The following is a 17,694-nucleotide window of genomic DNA, read 5'->3' as shown; positions in this document are numbered from 1 at the left end:
TTCAGTCTGGAGATGAAGAACAGGATCCTAGAGGACAACCTGGTTCAGTCTGGAGATGAAGCACAAGATCCTAGAGGACAACCTGGTTCAGTCTGGAGATGAAGCACAGGATCCTAGAGGACAACCTGGTTCAGTCTGGAGATGAAGCCCAAGATCCTAGAGGACAACCTGGTTCAGTCTGGAGATGAAGCACAGGATCCTAGAGGACAACCTGGTTCAGTCTGGAGATGAAGAACAGGATCCTAGAGGACAACCTGGTTCAGTCTGGAGATGAAGCACAGGATCCTAGAGGACAACCTGGTTCAGTCTGGAGATGAAGCCCAAGATCCTAGAGGACAACCTGGTTCAGTCTGGAGATGAAGCACAGGATCCTAGAGGACAACCTGGTTCAGTCTGGAGATGAAGCACAGGATCCTAGAGGACAACCTGGTTCAGTCTGGAGATGAAGCACAGGCAAGATCCTAGAGGACAACCTGGTTCAGTCTGGAGATGAAGCACAGGCAAGATCCTAGAGGACAACCTGGTTAAGTCTGGAGATGAAGCACAGGATCCTAGAGGACAACCTGGTTCAGTCTGGAGATGAAGCCCAGGATCGTAGAGGACAACCTGGTTCAGTCTGCTTTCTACCAGACACTGGGAGATGAAGCCCAAGATCCTAGAGGACAACCTGGTTCAGTCTGGAGATGAAGAACAGGATCCTAGAGGACAACCTGGTTCAGTCTGGAGATGAAGCCCAAGATCCTAGAGGACAACCTGGTTCAGTCTGGAGATGAAGCACAGGATCCTAGAGGACAACCTGGTTCAGTCTGGAGATGAAGAACAGGATCCTAGAGGACAACCTGGTTCAGTCTGGAGATGAAGCACAGGCAAGATCCTAGAGGACAACCTTGTTCAGTCTGGAGATGAAGCACAGGCAAGATCCTAGAGGACAACCTGGTTCAGTCTGCTTTCTACCAGACCCTGGGAGATGAAGCACAGGCAAGATCCTAGAGGACAACCTGGTTCAGTCTGGAGATGAAGCTCAGGCAAGATCCTAGAGGACAACCTGGTTCAGTCTGCTTTCTACCAGACACTGGGAGATGAAGAACAGGCAAGATCCTAGAGGACAACCTGGTTCAGTCTGCTTTCTACCAGACCCTGGGAGATGAAGCACAGGCAAGATCCTAGAGGACAACCTGGTTCAGTCTGGAGATGAAGCACAGGCAAGATCCTAGAGGACAACCTGGTTCAGTCTGGAGATGAAGCACAGGCAAGATCCTAGAGGACAACCTGGTTCAGTCTGGAGATGAAGCACAGGCAAGATCCTAGAGGACAACCTGGTTCAGTCTGGAGATGAAGCACAGGATCCTAGAGGACAACCTGGTTCAGTCTGCTTTCTACCAGACACTGGGAGATGAAGAACAGGCAAGATCCTAGAGGACAACCTGGTTCAGTCTGCTTTCTACCAGACACTGGGAGATGAAGAACAGGCAAGATCCTAGAGGACAACCTGGTTCAGTCTGCTTTCTACCAGACACTGGGAGATGAAGCACAGGATCCTAGAGGACAACCTGGTTCAATCTGGAGATGAGGCACAGGATCCTAGAGGACAACCTGGTTCAGTCTGCTTTCTACCAGACACTGGGAGATGAAGAACAGGCAAGATCCTAGAGGACAACCTGGTTCAGTCTGCTTTCTACCAGACACTGGGAGATGAAGAACAGGCAAGATCCTAGAGGACAACCTGGTTCAGTCTGCTTTCTACCAGACACTGGGAGATGAAGCACAGGATCCTAGAGGACAACCTGGTTCAGTCTGCTTTCTACCAGACACTGGGAGATGAAGCACAGGCAAATATACGCATTCTTACATCTTCTGTGTACTAGTGACATTTTAAATGTCAAACCCATCTGGAGTCTATCTGCCTAATGCTTTTTAACAGTCCATCACTAAGTCTGTAGTGGACCAGAGACATTGAGACAGTCCATCACTAAGTCTGTAGTGGACCAGAGACATTGAGACAGTCCATCACTAAGTCTGTAGTGGACCAGAGACATTGAGACAGTCCATCACTAAGTCTCTAATGGACCAGAGACATTGAGACAGTCCATCACTAAGTCTGTAGTGGACCAGAGACATTGAGACAGTCCATCACTAAGTCTGTAGTGGACCAGAGACATTGAGACAGTCCATCACTAAGTCTGTAGTGGACCAGAGACATTGAGACAGTCCATCACTAAGTCTGTAGTGGACCAGAGACATTAAGACAGTCCATCACTAAGTCTGTAGTGGACCAGAGACATTGAGACAGTCCATCACTAAGTCTGTAGTGGACCAGAGACATTGAGACAGTCCATCACTAAGTCTGTAGTGGACCAGAGACATTGAGACAGTCCATCACTAAGTCTGTAATGGACCAGAGACATTGAGACAGTCCATCACTAAGTCTGTAGTGGACCAGAGACATTGAGACAGTCCATCACTAAGTCTGTAGTGGACCAGAGACATTGAGACAGTCCATCACTAAGTCTGTAGTGGACGGAGACATTAAGACAGTCCATCACTAAGTCTGTAGTGGACCAGAGACATTGAGACAGTCCATCACTAAGTCTAGTGGACCAGAGACATTGAGACAGTCCATCACTAAGTCTAGTGGACCAGAGACATTGAGACAGTCCATCACTAAGTCTGTAGTGGACCAGAGACATTGAGACAGTCTATCAGTAAGTCTGTAGTGGACCAGAGACATTGAGACAGTCCATCACTAAGTCTGTAGTGGACCAGAGACATTGAGACAGTCCATCACTAAGTCTGTAGTGGACCTGAGACATTGAGACAGTCCATCACTAAGTCTAGTGGACCAGAGACATTGAGACAGTCCATCACTAAGTCTAGTGGACCAGAGACATTGAGACAGTCCATCACTAAGTCTGTAGTGGACCTGAGACATTGAGACAGTCCATCACTAAGTCTGTAGTGGACCAGAGACATTGAGACAGTCCATCACTAAGTCTGTAGTGGACGGAGACATTGAGACAGTCCATCATTAAGTCTGTAGTGGACTGGAGACATTAAGACAGTCCATCACTAAGTCTGTAGTGGACTAGAGACATTGAGACAGTCCATCACTAAGTCTGTAGTGGACCAGAGACATTGAGACAGTCCATCACTAAGTCTGTAGTGGACCAGAGACATTGAGACAGTCCATCACTAAGTCTGTAGTGGACCAGAGACATTGAGACAGTCCATCACTAAGTCTGTAGTGGACCAGAGACATTGAGACAGTCCATCACTAAGTCTGTAGTGGACCAGAGACATTGAGACAGTCCATCACTAAGTCTGTAGTGGACCTGAGACATTGAGACAGTCCATCACTAAGTCTGTAGTGGACCACAGACATTGAGACAGTCCATCACTAAGTCTGTAGTGACCTGAGACATTGAGACAGTCCATCACTAAGTCTGTAGTGGACCAGAGACATTGAGACAGTCCATCACTAAGTCTGTAGTGGACCAGAGACATTGAGACAGTCCATCACTAAGTCTGTAGTGGACCAGAGACATTGAGACAGTCCATCACTAAGTCTGTAGTGGACCAGAGACATTGAGACAGTCCATCACTAAGTCTGTAGTGGACCAGAGACATTGAGACAGTCCATCACTAAGTCTGTAGTGGACCAGAGACATTAAGACAGTCCATCACTAAGTCTGTAATGGACCAGAGACATTGAGACAGTCCATCACTAAGTCTGTAGTGGACCAGAGACATTGAGACAGTCCATCACTAAGTCTGTAGTGGACCAGAGACATTGAGACAGTCCATCACTAAGTCTGTAGTGGACCAGAGACATTGAGACAGTCCATCACTAAGTCTGTAGTGGACGGATACATTAAGACAGTCCATCACTAAGTCTGTAGTGGACCAGAGACATTGAGACAGTCCATCACTAAGTCTAGTGGACCAGAGACATTGAGACAGTCCATCACTAAGTCTAGTGGACCAGAGACATTGAGACAGTCCATCACTAAGTCTGTAGTGGACCAGAGACATTGAGACAGTCTATCAGTAAGTCTGTAGTGGACCAGAGACATTGAGACAGTCCATCACTAAGTCTGTAGTGGACCAGAGACATTGAGACAGTCCATCACTAAGTCTGTAGTGGACCTGAGACATTGAGACAGTCCATCACTAAGTCTAGTGGACCAGAGACATTGAGACAGTCCATCACTAAGTCTAGTGGACCAGAGACATTGAGACAGTCCATCACTAAGTCTGTAGTGGACCTGAGACATTGAGACAGTCCATCACTAAGTCTGTAGTGGACCAGAGACATTGAGACAGTCCATCACTAAGTCTGTAGTGGACGGAGACATTGAGACAGTCCATCACTAAGTCTGTAGTGGACTGGAGACATTAAGACAGTCCATCACTAAGTCTGTAGTGGACTAGAGACATTGAGACAGTCCATCACTAAGTCTGTAGTGGACCAGAGACATTGAGACAGTCCATCACTAAGTCTGTAGTGGACCAGAGACATTGAGACAGTCCATCACTAAGTCTGTAGTGGACCAGAGACATTGAGACAGTCCATCACTAAGTCTGTAGTGGACCAGAGACATTGAGACAGTCCATCACTAAGTCTGTAGTGGACCAGAGACATTGAGACAGTCCATCACTAAGTCTGTAGTGGACCTGAGACATTGAGACAGTCCATCACTAAGTCTGTAGTGGACCACAGACATTGAGACAGTCCATCACTAAGTCTGTAGTGACCTGAGACATTGAGACAGTCCATCACTAAGTCTGTAGTGGACCAGAGACATTGAGACAGTCCATCACTAAGTCTGTAGTGGACCAGAGACATTGAGACAGTCCATCACTAAGTCTGTAGTGGACCAGAGACATTGAGACAGTCCATCACTAAGTCTGTAGTGGACCAGAGACATTAAAAAGACACATTAAAGCCCCATTTTGCCTCTCAAACCGCTCCATCTCCGGTCTCTAGAGCAGAGGCATCATCTCTGTGTTTAGGAACAACACACTCACAAACATGAAAGACTCAATGAAACGGTTTGACTAAAGGAGAGGAGGAGAGGGGAAGGAAGAGGAGAAGGGAAGGAAGAGGGTCATGTTTATAGTTCACCCCAACTAACATATTGAGTATTTATGTGAATTTGAATATTAGATTAAAATAGAAGGAAGAAAACACTTTTATCCCTTATAGGCTTTTCATGACTGTTTGACTGTATCACTCATGACTCTGTCGTTTCCCCTCCTCCTCATTCTCCTATTCCCTCATTTCCTCTCCTCTCTTTGTCCTGTGCTCCCGCCATCCATTTCAAAATCCCCTCTTATTGGTCAATTTAAACAGACAGACCCAAGAGAGAGAGAGCGAGAGAGAGAGCAAGAGAAAGAGAAAGAGTGAGAGAGAGCAAGAGAAAGAGAGAGAGCAAGAGAGAGAGAGCAAGAGAAAGAGAGAGAGCAAGAGAGAGAGAGCAAGAGAGAGAGCAAGAGAGTGAGAGAAAGAGCAAGAGACAGAGAGCAAGAGAGAGAGAGAAAGAGAGAGAGAGAGAGAGAGCAAGAGAAAGAGAGGGAGCAAGAGAAAGAGAGAGAGCAAGAGCAAGAGATAGTGAGCAAGAGAGTGGGAGAGAGAGAGAGAGAGAGCAAGAGCGAGTGAGACTGGGATGGACTGACATAAGCTCTTCTTAAAACTGATTAGGCAGTGGTCTATACCCAGGTACGCCCCTGGTCTATACCCAGGTTCTCCCCGGTCTATTCCCAGGTACTCCCCTGGTCTATACCCAGGTACTCCCTGGTCTATACCCAGGTTCTCCCCTGGTCTATACCCAGGTTATACCCTGGTCTATTCCCAGGTTCTCCCCTGGTCTATACCCAGGTTCTCCCCTGGTCTATACCCAGGTTCTCCCTGGTCTATACCCAGGTACTCCCTGGTCTATTCCCAGGTTCTCCCCTGGTCTATACCCAGGTTCTCCCCTGGTCTATACCCAGGTACTCCCCTGGTCTATACCCAGGTACTCCCCTGGTCTATACCCAGGTACTCCCCTGGTCTATATCTAGGTACTCCCCTGGTCTATACCCAGGTTCTCCCCTGGTCTATACCCAGGTACTCCCCTGGTCTATACCCAGGTACTCCCCTGGTCTATATCTAGGTACTCCCCTGGTCTATACCCAGGTTCTCCCCTGGTCTATACCCAGGTACTCCCCTGGTCTATACCCAGGTACTCCGCGGGTCTATTCCCAGGTACTCCCTCATAACTACAGAGAGAGGAGAGAAGAGGCCATCCATTTCCATCATAACTACAGAGAGAGGAGAGAAGAGGCCATCCATTTCCATCATAACTACAGAGAGAGGAGAGAAGAGGCCATCCATTTCCATCATAACTACAGAGAGAGGAGAGAAGAGGCCATCCATTTCCATCATAACTACAGAGAGAGAGGAGAGAAGAGGCCATCCATTTCCATCATAACTACAGAGAGAGGAGTGAAGAGGCCATCCATTTCCATCATAACTACAGAGAGAGGAGAGAAGAGGCCATCCATTTCCATCATAACTACAGAGAGAGGAGAGAAGAGGCCATCCATTTCCATCATAACTACAGAGAGAGGAGAGAAGAAGCCATCCATTTCCATCATAACTACAGAGAGAGGAGAGAAGAGGCCATCCATTTCCATCATAACTACAGAGAGAGGAGAGAAGAGGCCATCCATTTCCATCATAACTACAGAGAGAGGAGAGAAGAGGCCATCCATTTCCATCATAACTACAGAGAGAGGAGAGATCCATTTCCATCATAACTACAGAGAGGCCATCCATTTCCATCATAACTACAGAGAGAGGAGAGAAGAGGCCATCCATTTCCATCATAACTACAGAGAGAGGAGAGAAGAGGCCATCCATTTCCATCATAACTACAGAGAGAGGAGAGAAGAGGCCATCCATTTCCATCATAACTACAGAGAGAGGAGAGAAGAGGCCATCCATTTCCATCATAACTACAGAGAGAGGAGAGAAGAGGCCATCCATTTCCATCATAACTACAGAGAGAGGAGAGAAGAGGCCATCCATTTCCATCATAACTACAGAGAGAGGAGAGAAGAGGCCATCCATTTCCATCATAACTACAGAGAGAGGAGAGAAGAGGCCATCCATTTCCATCATAACTACAGAGAGAGGAGAGAAGAGGCCATCCATTTCCATCATAACTACAGAGAGAGGAGAGAAGAGGCCATCCATTTCCCCTTTTGCCTTTTGCCTTTTCTGTTTTCCATTCTTTTTTTCTCTCAATTTGTATGTTTTTATTGAAACCATGGTAATCTGGTCTCAGATGAAGTTTCATTGTTTGTTATGTGGAGCCAATGACAGCTTAGTGAGATGGGGATGGGGATGGGGATGGGGGGGGGCATTATTCCTCCCATTTGGCTCGGCGAGAAGAGATGGAGATGAGAAACAATGACGGTTTGGGGGAGTAAGAGACGGAAATCTGGGAAGGGGACCAACGTTCCTCTATCTGACTAATGTTGAAAAGAGGAAGTAGCACATCGTCTCCCCTATCTCTCTGTTTCTACTGTCTTTGGGAATTGGCTGGCGTTTCTATTTAGCTGGAAGGCAAGCCTAGTGTAGTGGATTAAATAGCATAGAAGTTGCCCCCTTAACCACTGATACTGGGTCAGATGTGTTTTAGTCCCTGTAATGTCACAGTCTGGTTTAACCAGGAAACCCGGTTCCAGGTTCAGATTGAATAGACCCCTCTGTCTATCTGGGATCTATGAGTAGAGATGGAGGCACACAGCCCAGCCCTGAAGGCTGTAGTGTGTCAGCTAAATATAATAACTAAACTTATGGGCAATTCACGATATACAGTATATCTCCATGTTTTAAAAATGTTTTATCTAAATAAGCTTAGTTGCACAATTAAAGGTCAAATGCAAACAATCAGCAATAACCGTATTAATTCAGAGTTTGTTAAATTATATCTAGGCTGAATATAAGCCTTCCACAACCATAATATATACGGTGGGGAGAACAAGTATTTGATACACTGCTGATTCTGCAGGTTTTCCCTACTTACAAAGCATGTAGAGGTCTGTAATTTTTATCATATCACTTCAACTGTGAGAGACGGAATCTAAAACAAACATCCAGGAAATCACATTGTATGATTTTAAAGTAATTAATTTGCATTTTATTGCATGACATAAGTATTTGATACATCAGAAAAGCAGAACTTAATATTTGGTACAGAAACCTTTGTTTGCAATTACAGAGATCATACATTTCCTGTAGTTCTTGACCAGGTTTGCACACACTGCAGCAGGGATTTTGGCCCACTCCTCCATACAGACCTCCAGATCCTTCAGGTTTCGGGGCTGTCGCTGGGCAATACGAACTTTCAGCTCCCTCCAAAGATTTTCTATTGGGTTCAGGTCTGGAGACTGGCTTGGCCACTCCAGGACCTTGAGATGCTTCTTACGGAGCCACTCCTTAGTTGCCCTGGCTATGTGTTTCGGGTCGTTGTCATGCTGGAAGACCCAGCCACGACCCATCTTCAATGCTTTTACTGAGGGAAGGAGGTTGTTGGCCAAGATCTCGCAATACATGGCCCCATCCATCCTCCCCTCAATACGGTGCAGTCGTGCTGTCCCCTTTGCAGAAAAGCATCCCCAAAGAATGATGTTTCCACCTCCATGCTTCACAGTTGGGATGGTGTTCTTGGGGTTGTACTCATCCTTCTTTTTTCTCCAAACACGGCGAGTGGAGTTTAGACCAAAAAGCTCTATTTTTGTCTCATCAGACCACATGACATTCTCTCATTCCTCCTCTGGATCATCCAGATGGTCATTGGCAAACTTCAGACGGGCCTGGACATGCGCTGGCTTGAGCAGGGGGACCTTGCGTGCGCTGCAGGATTTTAATCCATGACGGCGTAGTGTGTTACTAATGGTTCTTTGAGACTGTGTTCCCAGCTCTCTTCAGGTCATTGACCAGGTCCTGCCGTGTAGTTCTGGGCTGATCCCTCACCTTCCTCATGATCATTGATGCCCCACGAGGTGAGATCTTGCATGGAACCCCAGACCGAGGTTGATTGACTGTCATCTTGAACTTCTTCCATTTTCTAATAATTGCGCCAACAGTTGTTGCCTTGTCACCAAGCTGCTTGTCTATTGTCCCGTAGCCCATCCCAGCCGTATGCAGGTCTACAATTTTATCCCTGATGTCCTTACACCCTCTCTGGTCTTGGCCATTGTGGAGAGGTTGGAGTCTGTTTGATTGAGTGTGTGGACAGGTGTCTTTTATGCAGGTAACGAGTTCAAACAGGTGCAGTTAATACAGGTAATGAGTGGAGAACTGGAGAGCTTCTGAAAGATAAACTAACAGGTCTGTGAGAGCCGGAATTCTTACTGGTTGGTAGGTGATCAAATACTTATGTCATGCAATAAATTGCAAATTAATTACTTAAAAATCATACAATGTGATTTTCTGGATTTTTGTTTTAGATTCCGTCTCACAGTTGAAGTGTACCTATGATAAAAATTACAGACCTATACATGCTTTGTAAGTAGGGAAAACCTGCAAAATTGTCAGTGTATCAAATGCTTGTTCTCCCCACTGTACCTTGGCCATCCAGAATGGTTACTTACTACTGGCAGATACCTTGGCCATCCAGGATGGTTACTTACTACTGGCAGATACCTTGGCCATCCAGGATGGTTACTTACTACTGGCAGATACCTTGGCCATCCAGGATGGTTACTTACTACTGGCAGATACCTTGGCCATCCAGAATGGTTACTTACTACTAGCAGATACCTTGGCCATCCAGGATGGTTACTTACTACGAGCAGATACCTTGGCCATCCAGGATGGTTACTTACTACTGGCAGATACCTTGGCCATTCAGGATGGTTACTTACTACTGGCAGATACCTTGGCCATTCAGGATGGTTACTTACTACGAGCAGATACCTTGGCCAACTGCTGGATCCTGTAGATCTCTGTAGATTCAACCACTTCACTGCTGGATCCTGTAGATCTCTGCACATTCTGATTGTCTCTCTTGTGATTGGTTAATCAGCAGAGCAGGACCGACCAACAGGAGCTGGCCACTGGAGGAGAGAAACACCGGGACCCTGAGCACTGATCAGGCATGACCATGGAGACAAACAGGTGTGTGTGTGTGTGTGCGTGCGTGCGTGCGTGCGTGCGTGCGTGTGTGTGTGTGTGTGTGTGTGCACTTTTTCACAGCACTGTGTATTTGCCCCCTTCCTGATTTCTTATTTTTTTGCACATTTGTCACACTTAAATGTTTCAGATCATCAAACAATTTAAATATTACACAAAGATAACCCAAGTAAACACAAAATGCATTTAAGTGATGATTTTATTTATTAAGGGAAAAAAGCTATCCGAACCTTCATTGACCTATGTGAAAAAGTAATTGCCCCCTAAACCTAATAACTGGTTGTGCCATCCTCAGCAGCAACAACTGCAATCAAGCGTTTGTGATAACTGGCAATGAGGCTTTCATATCGCTGCGGAGGAATTTTGGCCCACTCTTCTTTGCAGAATTGTTTTAATTCAGCCACATTGGAGGGTTTCCGAGCACGAACCGCCTTTTAAGGTCACGCTACAGCATCTCAATCGGATTCAAGTCCGGACTTTGACTAGGTCACTCCAAAACCTTCATTTGGTTTTTATTTAAGCCATTCAGAGGTGGACTTGCTGGTGTGTTTTGGATCATTGTCCTGCTGCAGAACCCAAGTGCAATTCAGCTTGAGGTCATGAATGGATGGCCGGACATTCTCCTTCAGGATTTTTTGGTAGAGAGCAGAATTCCTGGTTCCATCAATCACAGCAAGTCGTCCAGGTCCTGAAGCAGCAAAGCAGCCCCAGACCATCACACCACCACCACCATGCTGACCCCAGACCATCACACCACCACCACCATGCTGACCCCAGACCATCACACTACCACCACCATGCTGACCCCAGACCATCACACCACCACCACCATGCTGACCCCAGACCATCACACCACCACCACCATGCTGACCCCAGACCATCACACTACCACCACCATGCTGGACCCCAGACCATCACACTACCACCACCATGCTGACCCCAGACCATCACACCACCACCACCATGCTGACCCCAGACCATCACACCACCACCACCATGCTGACCCCAGACCATCACACCACCACCACCATGCTGACCCCAGACCATCACACCACCACCACCATGCTGACCCCAGACCATCACACTACCACCACCATGCTGACCCCAGACCATCACACCACCACCACCATGCTGACCCCAGACCATCACACCACCACCACCATGCTGACCCCAGACCATCACACTACCACCACCATGCTGACCCCAGACCATCACACTACCACCACCATGCTGACCCCAGACCATCACACCACCACCACCATGCTGACCCCAGACCATCACACCACCACCACCATGCTGACCCCAGACCATCACACTACCACCACCATGCTGACCCCAGACCATCACACCACCACCACCATGCTGGACCCCAAACCATCACACCACCACCACCATGCTGACCCCAGACCATCACACCACCACCACCATGCTGACCCCAGACCATCACACCACCACCACCATGCTGACCCCAGACCATCACACCACCACCACCATGCTGACCCCAGACCATCACACCACCACCACCATGCTGGACCCCAGACCATCACACCACCACCACCATGCTGACCCCAGACCATCACACTACCACCACCATGCTGACCCCAGACCATCACACCACCACCACCATGCTGACCCCAGACCATCACACTACCACCACCATGCTGACCCCAGACCATCACACCACCACCACCATGCTGACCCCAGACCATCACACCACCACCACCATGCTGACCCCAGACCATCACACTACCACCACCATGCTGACCCCAGACCATCACACCACCACCACCATGCTGACCCCAGACCATCACACCACCACCACCATGCTGACCCCAGACCATCACACCACCACCACCATGCTGACCCCAGACCATCACACCACCACCACCATGCTGACCCCAGACCATCACACTACCACCACCATGCTGACCCCAGACCATCACACCACCACCACCATGCTGACCCCAGACCATCACACCACCACCACCATGCTGACCCCAGACCATCACACTACCACCACCATGCTGACCCCAGACCATCACACCACCACCACCATGCTGACCCCAGACCATCACACCACCACCACCATGCTGACCCCAGACCATCACACCACCACCACCATGCTGACCCCAGACCATCACACCACCACCACCATGCTGACCCCAGACCATCACACCACCACCACCATGCTGACCCCAGACCATCACACTACCACCACCATGCTGACCCCAGACCATCACACTACCACCACCATGCTGACCCCAGACCATCACACCACCACCACCATGCTGACCCCAGACCATCACACCCACCACCACCATGCTGACCCCAGACCATCACACCACCACCACCATGCTGACCCCAGACCATCACACCACCACCACCATGCTGACCCCAGACCATCACACCACCACCACCATGCTGACCCCAGACCATCACACCACCACCACCATGCTGACCCCAGACCATCACACCACCACCACCATGCTGACCCCAGACCATCACACCACCACCACCATGCTGACCCCAGACCATCACACCACCACCACCATGCTGACCCCAGACCATCACACTACCACCACCATGCTGACCCCAGACCATCACACCACCACCACCCCATGCCATGACCCCAGACCATCCATCACACCACCACCACCATGCTGACCCCAGACCATCACACCACCACCACCATGCTGACCCCAGACCATCACACCACCACCACCATGCTGACCCCAGACCATCACACCACCACCACCATGCTGACCCCAGACCATCACACCACCACCACCATGCTGACCCCAGACCATCACACCACCACCACCATGCTGACCCCAGACCATCACACCACCACCACCATGCTGACCCCAGACCATCACACCACCACCACCATGCTGACCCCAGACCATCACACCACCACCACCATGCTGACCCCAGACCATCACACCACCACCACCATGCTGACCCCAGACCATCACACCACCACCACCATGCTGACCCCAGACCATCACACCACCACCACCATGCTGACCCCAGACCATCACACCACCACCACCATGCTGACCCCAGACCATCACACCACCACCACCATGCTGACCCCAGACCATCACACCACCACCACCATATTTGACTGTTGGTATGATGTTCTTTTTCTGAAATGCTGTGTTACTTTAACGCCAGATGTAATGGGACGCACACCTTCCAAAAAGTTTAACTTTTGTCTCATCAGTCCACAGAATATTTTCCCAAAAAGTCTTGGGGATCATCAAGATGTTCTTTGCCAAAAGTGAGATGAGCCTTTGTTCTTTTTGGTCAGCAGTGGCTTTCGCCTTGGAACTCTGCCATGGATGCCATTTTTGCCCAGTCTCTTTCTTATGGTTGAGTCATGAACACTGACCTTAACTGAGGCAAGTGAGGCCTGCAGTTCTTTAGATGTTGTTGTGGGTTCTTTTGTGACCTCTTGGATGAGTCGTCACTGCGCTCTCGGGGTAATTTTAGTAGGCCGGCCACTCCTGGGAAGGTTCACCACTGTTCCAAATGTTCTCCATTTGTGGATAAGGGCTCATGGTTCGCTGGAGTCCCAAAAAGCCTTAGAAATGGCTTTATAACCCTTTCCAGACTGATAGATGTCAATTACTTTGATTCTCATCTGTTACTGAATTTCTTTGGATCACGGCATGATGTCTTGCGTTTGGAGATCTTTTGGCCTACTCCACTTTGTCGGGCAGGTGGGATAGTAACGTCCCACCTGGCCAACATCCGGTGAAATTGCAGAGCGCGAATTTCAAATTACAGAAATATAAATATTTCACATTCATGAAAATACAAGTGTCATACATCAAAATAAAGCTTAACTTCTTGTTAATCCAGCCGCTGTGTCAGATTTCAAAAAGGCTTTACGGTGAATGCACACCATGCGATTATCTGAGGACAGCGCCCTGCATACAAAAACATGAAGAAAAAAATTTCAACCAGGCTGGTGCGACACAAAAGTCAGAAATAGCGATATAATAAATGCCTTACCTTCGAAGATCTTCTTCTGTTGGCATTCCAAAAGGTCCCAGTTACATCAAAAATGTTCGATAAAATCCTTCTTTATATCCATAAGAACTCAGTTTAGCTGGCGCACTTCATTCAATAATCCACCGGTTTCCCTCCTTCAAAATGCATACATAATGAATCCCAATGAATAAACAAATAATGAATAAACGATCCATTTTAAGACGGAGAATAGTATGTTCATTACCAGAGATAAATAACAAAAGGCGCTTTCACCCACGCGCATGGAAACACTACAGCCAAAATGGGAACGACTTAGAAAAACTACAACTTCTAGCTCGTTTTTCCCCAAAAAACAGCCTGAAACTCTTTCTAAAGACTGTTGACATCTAGTGGAAGCCCTAGGAACTGCAATCTGGGAGGACTTCGCCTCATAATAAACATGAAAGCCATTGGAAACAGTGGAAGGCTGAACATATATATTTTTTGATGGTTCTTCCTCGGGGTTTCGCCTGCCATATCAGTTCTGTTATACTCACAGACATCATTTTATATCCAAATCTACCAATTATATGCATATCCTAGCTTCTGGGCCTGAGTAGCAGGCAGTTTACTTTGGGCACGCTTTTCATCCGGACGTGAAAATACTGCCCCCTACCCAAGACAGGTTAAGTGATTTCTTGATTCAACAGGTCTGGCAGTAATCAGGCCTGGGTGTGGCTAATGCAATTGAACTCAGCTTTCCAAAAAATGTGATTAACCACAGTAAATTCAATTACTTTGTCACATAGGGCCATGAAGGTTCGGATAGCTATTTTCCCTTAATTTGATTTATTATCACTTAACTGCATTTTGTGTTTACTTGGGTTATCTTTGTGTAATATTAACATTTGTTTGATGATCTGAAACATTTAAGTGACAAATGTGCAAAAAAAATAAGTAATCAGGAAGGAGGCAAATACTTTTTCACAGCACTTTATATATACACACTACTTTTGACCAAGGCCCATAGGGAATCCCATGGGGAGTAGGACTCTGTTCTATAGGAGTGCACTATATAGGGAATAGGGCTCTGGTCTATAGTAGTGCACTAGATAGGGAATAGGACTATGGTCTATAGTAGTGCACTAGATAGGGAATACCATGGGGCTCTGGTCTAAAGTAGTGCATTATATAGGTAATAGGGCTATGGTCTATAGTAGTGCACTATATAGGGAATAGGGCTCTGTTCTACAGTAGTGCACTAGATAGGGAAAAGATGCCATTTGGGATGCATTCCTCGTCTTCATCATCTTTGTCGTAGTAATATATATTTTTCCGGGCGATTAGTGGGAGATTGTCTCGGCACCACCACCACTGAATCACACAGTCACTTGGTAATCCAGACTGTAGGCTATTGGAGGAAGAATTTGCATTGCTCTTTACATATGTATCTAGTTAACGTTGTTAGGGTTTTAATGTCAATCATAACCACTATTAACACACGGCTCAAGGCTGGGAGGTCGCCCTGAGTGACAATGGTTTGGAGAGAGGAGGAGAGGGGAGGGAAGTCCAAATTCAAGATTTAGCTGGTCTGTATGATTGAGGCCTACTGATTGTGTGTGTGTGTGTGTGTGTGTGTGTGTGTGTGTGTGTGTGTGTGTGTGTGTGTGTGTGTGTGTGTGTGTGTGTGTGTGTGTGTTGTGTGTGTGGTCATGTTGATTTACTGATCCTGTGACAGAGATGTTAGTGTGTGTGTGTTGATTTACTGTCCTGTCTGACAGAGATGTTAGAGTAGGTCATGTTGATTTACTGATCCTGGTTGACAGAGATGTTAGAGTAGGTCATGTTGATTTACTGATCCTGTCTGACAGAGATGTTAGAGTAGGTCATGTTGATTTACTGATCCTGGTTGACAGAGATGTTAGAGTAGGTCATGTTGATTTACTGATCCTGGTTGACAGAGATGTTAGAGTAGGTCATGTTGATTTACTGATCCTGTCTGACAGAGATGTTAGAGTAGGTCATGTTGATTTACTGATCCTGTCTGACAGAGATGTTAGAGTAGGTCATGTTGATTTACTGATCCTGGTTGACAGAGATGTTAGAGTAGGTCATGTTGATTTACTGATCCTGTCTGACAGAGATGTTAGAGTAGGTCATGTTGATTTACTGATCCTGGTTGACAGAGATGTTAGAGTAGGTCATGTTGATTTACTGATCCTGATTGACAGAGATGTTAGAGTAGGTCATGTTGATTTACTGATCCTGGTTGACAGAGATGTTCTTCTGTAGCTCAGTTGTCATGTTGATTTACTGATCCTGTAGAATGTATGCACACATGACTGACTGAGATGTTGCTAAATGGCATATATATTATTATTATATTATGTTCGAGTAGGTCATGTTGATTATTACATCAAAGGTTGTACATGATTTTGATCAGTAAAATAATTAATGTAACTTTCCCCAAATTACAATGTTTTCTAGAAATACCATCTACAAGTTATCCAGAGGGTCTTCGAACCAGGACTTATGGAAAACCTGGGAATGTTGGGAATTTTACAACCTTAATAAACCTATAGCTGAAGCACTGAATGGACTGACCCTGGACGTCGCATGAATGTGATCAGTTTGAGTAGACCTTCAAGTAAACCTGCCTCTTTCCCCCTCTTTCTCTCCCCCTCTTTCTTACCCCTCTTTCTCCCCCCTCTTTCTCCTCCTCTTTCTCCCCCCTCTTTCTTTACCCCCCTTTCTCACCCCTCTTTCTCTCCCCCTCTTTCTCCCCCCTCTTTCTCCCCCCTCTTTCTCCTCCTCTTTCTCCCCCCTCTTCCTCCCCCCCTCTTTCTTTACCCCTCTTTCTCACCCCTATTTCTTTACCCTCTTTCTCCCCCTCTTTCTTTACCCCTCTTTCTTACCCCTCTTTCTCACCCCTCTTTCTCCCCCTCTTTCTTACCCCTCTTTCTCACCCCTATTTCTTTACCCTCTTTCTCCCCCTCTTTCTTCCCCTCTTTCTCACCCCTCTTTCTCCCCCTCTTTCTCCACCTCTTTCTCACCCCTCTTTCTTTACCCCTCTTTCTCACCCTCTTTCTTTACCCTCTTTCTCCCCCTCTTTCTCACCCCTCTTTCTCTCCCCTCTTTCTTTAAACCCCTCTTTCTCTCCCCTTCTTCCCCCCTCTTTCTCACCCCTCTTTCTCACCCCTCTTTCTCACCCCCCCCCTCTTTCTCCCCCTCTTTCTCCCCCTCTTTCTTTACCCCTCTTTCTCACCCCTCTTTCTCCCCCTCTTTCTCCCCCTCTTTCTTTACCCCTCTTTCTCCCCCTCTTTCTCACCCCTCTTTCTCCCCCCCTTTCTCCCCCTCTTTCTCACCCCTCTTTCTCCCCCTCTTTCTCCCCCCCTCTTTCTTTACCCCTCTTTCTCCCCCTCTTTCTCACCCCTCTTTCTTTACCCTCTTTCTCCCCCTCTTTCTTACCCCTCTTTCTCACCCCTATTTCTTTACCCTCTTTCTCCCCCTCTTTCTTACCCCCTCTTTCTCACCCC

At 47.4% G+C, this 17,694-nt stretch overlaps 1 protein-coding gene across 20 annotated transcripts in view; it reads left to right on the top strand.

Annotated features, from left to right (window-relative positions):
• The window catches only part of wdpcp (WD repeat containing planar cell polarity effector), a 145,750-nt gene that overhangs the window by 121,122 nt on the left and 6,934 nt on the right, over positions 1–17,694 (top strand). For 10 of the 20 annotated variants that reach the window (XM_052513746.1, XM_052513750.1, XM_052513749.1 and 7 more), the window contains exon 14: positions 16,646–17,147. In XM_052513746.1, the coding sequence (XP_052369706.1) occupies positions 16,646–16,740 (95 nt within the window). In that variant the 3' untranslated portion in view covers positions 16,741–17,147. Of the gene's footprint in view, positions 1–10,073; positions 10,166–16,645; positions 17,148–17,694 lie in introns of those variants that run through there. The other 10 variants (XM_052513743.1, XM_052513741.1, XM_052513740.1 and 7 more) reach the window with 7 other exon arrangements.

Source organism: Oncorhynchus keta, unplaced genomic scaffold (assembly GCF_023373465.1).
Source record: "Oncorhynchus keta strain PuntledgeMale-10-30-2019 unplaced genomic scaffold, Oket_V2 Un_scaffold_139_pilon_pilon, whole genome shotgun sequence".
NCBI lineage: Eukaryota > Metazoa > Chordata > Actinopteri > Salmoniformes > Salmonidae > Oncorhynchus > Oncorhynchus keta.
This window is presented reverse-complemented; position numbering and strand designations above follow the sequence as displayed.